This window comes from Anas acuta, chromosome Z (assembly GCF_963932015.1).
Source record: "Anas acuta chromosome Z, bAnaAcu1.1, whole genome shotgun sequence".
Taxonomy (NCBI): domain Eukaryota; kingdom Metazoa; phylum Chordata; class Aves; order Anseriformes; family Anatidae; genus Anas; species Anas acuta.
The window spans coordinates 74654321-74663641 of NC_089017.1; the positions used below are offsets into that span (position 1 = coordinate 74654321).

Sequence of the window (9321 nt, forward strand, 5' to 3'; positions counted from 1 at the left end):
CAAGACAGGCACAGGACAAACGTTTAAGTTACCAGTTATTGCTACGCCAGACGTGAATGCTGTAGGCAGTTTCTGCCAACAAACTTAACTTGTTGGCCAAAGAGTAATTTAGATCACACAGAGAAACTAGCCAAAACAAATACGAGCAGTGGCCTCCTAGCACACATGCAAAATATAGAGAGTTAAGAATACACTGTATGCACCACTTTCACTGCAGTCTAAAATAAAATCTTTATTTTATGCATATTACTTATGTTCTTCTAAAATTAGAGGAGCAGAAGTATTTTAAATAAAACTTGCATCCTCAGGATTATTTCACAAAGTTATAGTTTGAACCTTTATAAAACAGTTATACAAAGATTATTTCTGACAACATATTCCAAAATATAGCAGATTTAAAGCATTTAAAATTTCATATGATCCAACAGTGCAATATGCACTTATATTTAAAACCAACTTCCAGACCAACAATGTGCTGTAATACAATTTACCCTTCAGTTTGTTTTCATTTTTTTTAAAGTCAATTTCTAAAAGACTAGTTTTACAATTACTTTACTGTATCAGATTTTAGTTCCATACAGAGCAGTTACCCATTTTATTCAGAACTCATAGACAGGGACACATTGCCAGTCACATCGTACTTTGGAAAAAGCAGTACAAATCCCCAAATCCCCACATCCTGCAAATAGAAAAGCCAGCTGCTGCTTGTAAGTTCCTACTGCCTGAAGTCCCATGATCTTGGAAAAAGACTTAACTGTGTTTTCTCATAATTTAATGTTCTACTTTAAAAATATGCTATGTGACATATGCTACATAACAGTAAAAACATGCCAGGCTCTTGGTCAGAGCATAGTATTTTTCAACAAAACTTTCTTTTTTTTTTTTCTTAATAAATGCTTACTATCACACTTTTAGCAACTGAGTGACAAAGCCACAGGCCTTAAAACACCATAAGCCAAAAGAAGCCTGAGACACTAGAGAAGCATTCAGTGCTAACACCACCAACAAAAGCATCTCTTCTCTTAAATATAAACAGCAAAGACCTTTCTGACCAACTCAAACCACAACTGAAGTTAAGTTCACTTCAGATGTGATGGCAATTTAGTACTGGCCTGTTAAGGTATGGATAGTAACTTAGGCTTGTGTTGCATATCACACTTGTTAATCTGTTGTTATTCAACAATTTCCTAAGAAATGAAAGGATAAAGTTCCATAAACAGAGAGAGATTGATGGAGGAAGAGATGAACCAACAAATAACAGCAAAAAAACTGACTCATTATGCACCAGGTCCCAGGCTTGGCAGGACACTGTCTTAATGGGCCAAAGTTTTGTTGTATGGACAAGAGCAGATCACCTCTTCCTAAAGTTGGCTTGCTTTTAAGCTTCTAGCCATAGAAGCAACATCACGCTAGCCACCTTAAATCACTTTGCAACTCATCCTTTCGCACAGCCTTACCCAGAACTGGTGCTTGAATGTTCATGTTTGCATTATTACCATATCGTTTTCACAGAAATAAAATTCAAAAAGAGCTCTGAAAACAAGCGGCATGCGAAGCACGAAGTTCACACTCATTTAGAGCGCCTCTTCTCCTGTGGAAACTGAGCAGCCATACTGTCTGCAGAGATAATACTCTGATCGAAGGTTTCCACAGCCACTAGTCAAGAGCTCACAGGTCCAACTGTATGCTTCTCCTCAGGCTTTTGGATATGTCAATCTGCACTGAAAGTAAACCAATTCATGCTGATACCCTTAGCAAGCAAGTGAATAATATCTGCCCCATACTGGCAAAAGCCTTTACTTTCAAAATTCAAGTTGATAAAGCACTTTGGAATACTTCCTGTAGTCAAAAAAAATAGATGCTTTATCATATTTTTTTTTCCACACTGCATATACTTGGTCAAGACACTCAAAGGAGAGTTTCTAATAGTGTTTAAATTGAAAAGATAATTGTATTTTTCATTTCTAAGCCTTATGAAAGTCAGATAACTTCAGCTTTGGTAACAAATATTACTTCAAACAGCACAATAGAAACCTTATTCCACAAGGCAAATATAACAAAAGATTATAGGCAACATCTCAGTTTTTATTTTATAATATTCAGAGTACACAAGTACCTCTTTACTTCTTTCTGTAGGAAAAGTCTTTTTTTTTTTTTTTAATTTTTCTCCTGTAGTATTTTCAGGTAGGGAAGAAAAGAAGGGGAAAAACAAGTTTGTCCATGAAATCAAGTGAAACAGTCAAGACCAGAGTGGCTGAAGAGTATCAGTGAAAGAAGTCTGAAGCTATGGCTGGTCTGCTTCTTCCTAGCAGCCTCTGAACCTCATGTGAGGTTTTGCAAGCGATTTCAGGAAAAAGTTGGTGTCCAAGGTTCTTGTCCTTAAGGTTTTAAGGACCATTAACATATTCAAAACCCCAAACAGTTCAGCAGCCGCTGCCTGAAGAAGCAGCTGCTCTTGAACTGCGATGTGCTGGAGGAAGAAAAAGCCATAACCATAAAATAAAGACTAATGAAGCAGTCAGAGCAAGGTGCCACGCATCTTCACTTGTTTCTTCGCACATGCAGCTGAGCAGAAGAGAACAGTAGTCCAGCCAAGTCAGCTTTCAGTAGAAGAATGTGAAGTTTCAAACAAAAGACTTTCTCCACTGGACTGTGTTGAAGGACAGCATGACATACACAGGAACCAAGTTATCCTCCTACCTATATTGAAGAGTACTACAGAATGGGTCGACCACAGGCACAAAATTTGAAGCCTCCAGCTTAAGTATTAGCTACGGCCTCTTTCATAGACATCTAAGAAAAAGAGGGCTTTATAGTGGCAGTTAATTATGGAATGACTGAGTTTTAAAAATTCTGTAAGAAAAATAAAATTATAAGAATGTAGTCCTATCTGGTAACTGTAAACTTGATATTAAAATGTCAAATGTACTATGCACTCTATAAATACTTCAAGATATTTAAAAGATAGATATCCCCAAATGCCCATCTTCGGGCTGCAAAATGTACAGTGAGATTCTTTATGTGTTAGCTCAAACTACCTTTTTCACCTCATCATTAATTAGAAAAAACACGCCTATCAAAATAGAAAAAAAGTGCAAAGCTTCAGAGACAATTTCCTATCTTAATTTATATCCCAATCTTGCATCGAAATCTCCTGCCTGAAGCACATTATGGGCTTACATGATCCACGGAAATATCCTTGTGCTGGAACACTGCCCATAAAGGTAAATCATTAAGCATTTCCTCTGTATTTCATCCGTATTACAGATGCATTTTGCATTCTGTGGTTTCCTCTTCATCTAACGCTATGTTATGTGTCTATGAATGACAGTTGCCTGGGGTTTTCGGTTGTAAGGCTGAAGGTCTCCTTGATTATCAACATTTATAATATTCGCTGGATTCATTCCATTTTCTATTTGTTTCTGATGCGAAGCTGCTGTGACAAAGGAATGGGCAGATTCCATTGTAGAATGGTGACTGACATCTGCTTTCACTAAAACTTCATAATATAGGAGGTAAAAAACTGGAGTTATTATGCCAATGATCAACATAATTACTACAGCTGTCCACCACCCTATGCCCCAATCTGCTCCGTAATAAGGATCCTTGGATTTTTTAGTTTTACCATCAGTTTCAAAACAGACCTGCTGGGCTGCTAAGGCAGAAACAACTTCATTAAGGTTCTCTCTCTTCGTATCGTTGCACTTCACGATCTCTTCTATATCTCGATCCACCTCTTTTAGGAAGTTGCCAGCAGTCTCGTTAGCAGAGAATTTGTCGGAAGGTGAGGCTTCCTGCACTTCTGGGGAACAGTGAGGCGGCCGAAGGACTGGCCTTCCTTTTGGAGAGGCATGTGTCTCGGTCAGTACACTGAACTTTTTCACTGGGATTTTGATAGACCTCAGGGCAAAAAAATCTTGATCGTTGATAAGATTGTTAACTCTCTTGATATCTGCAACCTAAAAATAAACACGACAGTTTAAGTAAGTTTAAAAGATCCATGGACCTGAAATGGTTAAAAGTTCTAAATTCTTGAGAAACCAAATTCTCCACTTATGAAAGAAAGGGATAACTGATACCTGGTCGAACAGGCTGAAGGGGGAAGAGGTTAAAAAGCAAACCTGAACAATGATAACCAAGAAGGTATTACAAGGTAACAACCCTCATGCTTCAGATGATGACTGAAAGTCACTTAAAGTGTATTAACCCATCATTGGAAACTGTCAAATGAATGGGACTTAGGCTCTGAGTTCCTAATTAAATTCAAAACTTCTGAGTAAAGATTACAAATGACAAGCTTCCGATTCATCTAGCCACAGCTCTGTTTTGGATGTGATTCCTGCTTTTGAGTCCTAAGGTAGAAAGCAAACGTAACTTAACACACTATAATCTTCCCTCATTTATAAATATTTATAAATAAAATTCCCTCATTCAATCAATTCCCTCAAAGTCAGCTCTCCCCTTTGCCTATTCTACCTCAAAACAAATTTGGTTTTGCTCTTAAAAGAGGTTCAGATCTTCACCCTCATGGGAAATAACTCTGCAGGGGTTTAACACTGCTTGGAGAATGAGCAGCTCCGTTTTGGCACAGTAACTCCCCCCATGTGGAAGGCACTGCCACAAACCTCACCATAATTAAATACTTGGGAGCTGGTACTTTTTTGCTACAGCTGGGACGAATACGGAAATTGTGGCTGTTAAAGGTACCAGAGCTCCTCTCCTTCCTATCCTCACTGGGATGACATCCTACATCAGAAGACATCGAAGTAGGTACGAGTAAGGCCTGGAGACCCTTTTCCTTATAACTTAAAACACAGATTTGGGCAGGAGAAGTTAGGACAATCAATGCCTACTGCCTCTGCTAACCCTGTAATTCCAAAGTGTGTTTTTGAACTATACCTCACTGAGCAAGAGTAGGATAAGAGGCTGCAAAACACAGCATTTATGCCAGCGATCAGTGCAAATTGTGCTTTCTGCCTGAAGCCCCAAACCTCTCTGACATTACCCCTGGTGCTGCAGGAGACGTGGCGCTTGGGGACAGGGTCCGTGGGTGCTGGCTGTGTTAGGACCGGGTGGTTTTGAACTATTCCTCCAGCCCGAGCCCCCCAGGCACTCACTCACCGAGCAGCAGAACTGCAGCGCGATGGCGTTCAGCGTGTCCCCCTCCTGGATGTCCCTGGCCAGCAGCACGATGTCGTCGGGACGGTCCCTCGAGGCGCTCCGCCGCACCTTCTCCCGGCCCCGCGGCCGCAGCTCGAAGGCCTCGGCCTCCTCCTCCGGCCCCTCGCCCTCCGCCGCCACCGGGTGCGGGTAGGGGTAGGGATAGGGGTAGGGGTAGGGGTGATGGTGGTGGTGGCCGCCGCCGGGGGGCTGCGGCACGGCCGGGGGCTGCGGGGCTCTGCCGGCCATGCCCGCCGCTCCGCACCCGCCGCCCCGCGGGGACAGGGCCGGCCCCGCCGCCTCGCACCGCCCCGGAAAGGGCCGGCCGCCATCCGGCGCTGTGAGGCAGGGAGGCGGCCTCCATCTTACAGCCCTGGGGGCTGGCCCCACAGATAGACGGGCACACGGACACACGGACAGGCAGACAGACGGACACGCGGGCAGAGGAGCCGCGCGCGGCCCTGAGGGAAAGGGGACGAGAGGTTGTAGGGGTGACAGGGTCCCAGGGGTAGCAACAGGGTCCTGGGGATAACGAGACTCCAGAGAGAAGAACAGGGACCCAGGGGTGACGGGATCCCAGGGGTGACAGGATCCTAGCGGTAACAGCAGGATCGTAGTGATAGCAGCAGGATCCCACAGATAACAGGAGCCTAGGGAGAGCAACAAGATCCTAGGGGTGACAGGATCCTAGCAGTAACAACAGGATCCTCCTGATAAGCCTAGAGATAGCAAGGGGATCCTATGGATAACGGGGTCCTGTGGTAACAACAGGATCCTAGGGATAACAACAAGGTTCTGGGGATAATAGCAAGCTCCTAGGAATAGCTGCATCCCAGGGATATCAGGATCGTGAGGGTGACAAGATCCTGTGGATAACCGCAGGATCCTAGAAATAACAGGATCGTAGGGGTAGCAGGATCCCGGGGATGACAAGATCCTACAGTAACAACAGGATCCTAGGTATAACATGGTCCTATAGATGGCAACAGGATCCTAGGAAAACAGCAGCACGCAGGGGCTCTGCCCAGCAGGCTGGGCTCTGTGAGCCGTTTTGTGGAGGATGCAGATCGGAGGCTGCCTGCGTTTGTGGCAGAAAGACAGCTCTTTCTGAGAGCCCTTTTTGGCTGTAGCAATTCGCCCCTTGTCCGCAGGGACTGTTGACGTGTCAGTCCTGCCTTGGATCTTAGAGTATTGTTGCTTATTCAGCTGTCTTCTGCTTTTTATCCCTCCTCAGGACATGTACTGCAGGGATGCAGGTGTTCAGCCTATGCAATATATATATATACACACACATCTCTATATGTGTTTCTGTAAATTTCTCTCAGAAGAAACAGACCATAAATTAAACATTCTAGATGCTGTGCCTTCCCTAACAATCATGCTAATTTTTTGGTATTACAGGAAAGACCTGCCAGCAGCTGTTGCAGTTGGAGGACTTCCTGGTCTGAGTAGGAAGTTCAGTCTAGCAGAAGTTTCTTCAGACAAAGCCTTAGGAAGGTGTGTTTGGTTACAGCAGGAGCAAGTGCAGTATTTCATACAAAAGCTGGCAGCTCTAAGGTTAGGCTGGGTGTGTTGAACAATTGACTGCATTATTGCTGAAGGGAAATGTGGTTGTGAATCAAGTTCCTAAACAGATTAAGCTTAAAACAAAACAAAACAAAACACAGTAATTTTAAATAACTTTTTTTTTTCTTTTTTCACCTTGTTTTTTTTTTTTTTTTTTTTTTTTAGCTTTGTTATTAACTACAGTGGTTAGAAGTGTGCTTGGTATTAAAAAATGCAGAACTCTTCTACAACTGTAGTTTTGAAAACTAAATATTGTGAGTGTTGACATGTAAACGCAAGAGCTAACAATTATTTAGTTCCATGGAGCATCATACACATCGCACTCACAGAACTTGGAGAAGATTCAAGCCGTATTTTCAGGCATTGTAAAATAAGATGCCAAGGTATAACGTGTTTTTGCTTCTCAGTTTATTTTAAAAAGTCAATATATGTTTTAATGTCTACCTTAAAATATTGATTCATTTTTGATGAGGAAAGGATTGGATTAAATGATTTAAAGTATTTCTAAAGTGTCTAGGTACTCTCTAGACAAATGGCATCAACAAAGAAAGCCAAACATCTCCATATTGATATTTTGTCAGGAGTAGAGAAGTTCTATGTTTTACTTAAGAAACTTGCCTGAAAGAACATAAATATTCTCAGATGCAGACACAGGTGGTGAGCATACATGAAGAGCAGGCCAGGTTGGGCATCCCTGGTTGCTGCATTTTGTGAAGAAGCATGCAGCAGTGCCAACCTGCTAACTCTTAAACAGGAAACTGTTTCCAGCAGCAAGTTGGGCTAATTCGTGGACTTCATTGTTCTGTGTTTATTGAAATGTTGCTGTTGATGCCACCTGTGATTAGAATTGCCTGAAACCAGTTTCTTATGTATCAGCAGAATATTTCTAAATAGTTCAGGAGACTAACTAGGGATATTTTCTTTGCTACAAGGTATTTTGTGGTGTCTTCCCAATCAGAGCCTGCTCAGAAGCAAGCCTTCTGTTTTTATCCTGGGTCAGATGCACAGCTCATGCTAATTAACATAGCTGCACTGAAGGCCTTATGCACAGCCCTACATTGAAGCTTCTGCACATCAAGGACGAGCTTGGATTGTCAGATTACATGACAAATGCTGGTAGTGGTCCCAGGATGATTTTATGTATTTCTGAGGTTGGTGGATTGGATTTCCCAGCAAAACCCATGCTGTATTTCCAGCAAGAGCAGTGTGCCTTGTTGAAGGTAACACGATTGAATTAAATTCCCATAAACCCTAAGCTTTCCCCTGGGATCCCAAGTTGCTAAAGAGTAATTATAACAAAGTGAATGAGAGTTCGTCCATTGAGAGGTGTCGTGCCACATCTGGCAAAGAATACCTACAGCACCGACCCGTTCTGCTCTGTTTTTTAAAGGAAGCTTTCAGTAGTAGGAATGAAGTGACTGTAGCTGTCTGTAGCTGGGAAACTGATGACTCAGCCCCTATTCATGCTGTTGAAAGACTGTTTTATGAGGCTCGTCCGAGCTGTGGGTGGACCTGGAGAGGAGTGTGAAGGCAGACTTCATACCCACTGATGCCTACAGCAGTGTCTGATGATTGTCCCTTCCTACGCCGGTACTGGCATGTCCTTGTGGAGGTTTTCTTTAATCTTTGGGTGGTGGGGCTACAAAAAAGGTCAGCGCGGGGAATTTCACCGTTTCTTTTATCTAAGGAGGTGTACCATCAGGTCAAAAAAGAACTGCTGAAGCAGCACTCTGCCTCAGAGGGGGAAAGAAAGTCCTGGAGTTTGCTTTGACCCTGGTACACCCCTGTGTGTAACCATTTGTAACTGGTGACATTTTCCCATCAATAACAAAAGGGTATATTCCAAACTTGATGAACAAGACTGTAGCTGCATAGCTCCCATGAATGCTAATGGGAACAGGGCCTTTCTCCGTCCCCATGTAAGTTGCTTTGCATATCCTAATAGCGCATTCTCAATGAGCGGCGGGGTCAGTGTTAATCACTCCGTGGCATTCCAGGAGCAGCCACAGGGATCTCTACCACACCCCCGTTGGTCATGCTGCACCCAGCGCGTCTCAATCACAGTGAGGCACTTAGGTGTACACGTAGGAATATTGAAAATATTTTAAGGAAATAATAAAAGGGAGCTACACAGAACATGCTGGAGGGCTCATGTGGCTTCTAAGTGACATTTAAAAAAAATAATCTTCCTGGAGATGACAGTCATGTAATGTCCCACCACTGTTTTTGTAAAGTCTTTATATGTAACTTTCTGTGGTTCAAGGCCATAGGGCTGGATTTACCTTCAGAGGACTAGCACCAAGTATCTAAGCGCGTGTTTTAATTTACTTGAATGAAATTGTAAGCTATGAATCATCAAAAGATTGACACAGAGAAATATATACAGCCTTTGTCTCTGCTTCCCTGTGCGGTACCCAGGCGTTGTACTAAAATCTTGGGAAACAGTTAACTCAAAGGAGATCTGCAGCTCCAGTAGAGTCCAAGATATGTAAAGTGCAAGAAGAGGAGCTATTTAAGAGCTGTTTAAGAGTTACGCAGAAAGTAGGTAGTGCTGGGTCAGCAGACATTCTTGGAGTAGTCTGTTCTCCAGTGGGA

At 42.8% G+C, this 9321-nt stretch overlaps 1 protein-coding gene across 1 annotated transcript; it reads right to left on the reverse strand.

The window, feature by feature from the left end:
- Positions 1–212: 212 nt before the first annotated feature.
- Positions 213–5472, reverse strand: LYSMD3 (LysM domain containing 3). The gene is made up of 2 exons (XM_068668066.1): positions 5122–5472; positions 213–3959 (listed from the first exon to the last, which is right to left on the reverse strand). The coding sequence occupies exons 1-2, from the start codon at positions 5407–5409 to the stop codon at positions 3306–3308; spliced, it is 942 nt and encodes a 313-aa protein (XP_068524167.1). The 5' UTR covers positions 5410–5472; the 3' UTR covers positions 213–3305.
- Between the last annotated feature and the right edge of the window lie 3849 nt (positions 5473–9321).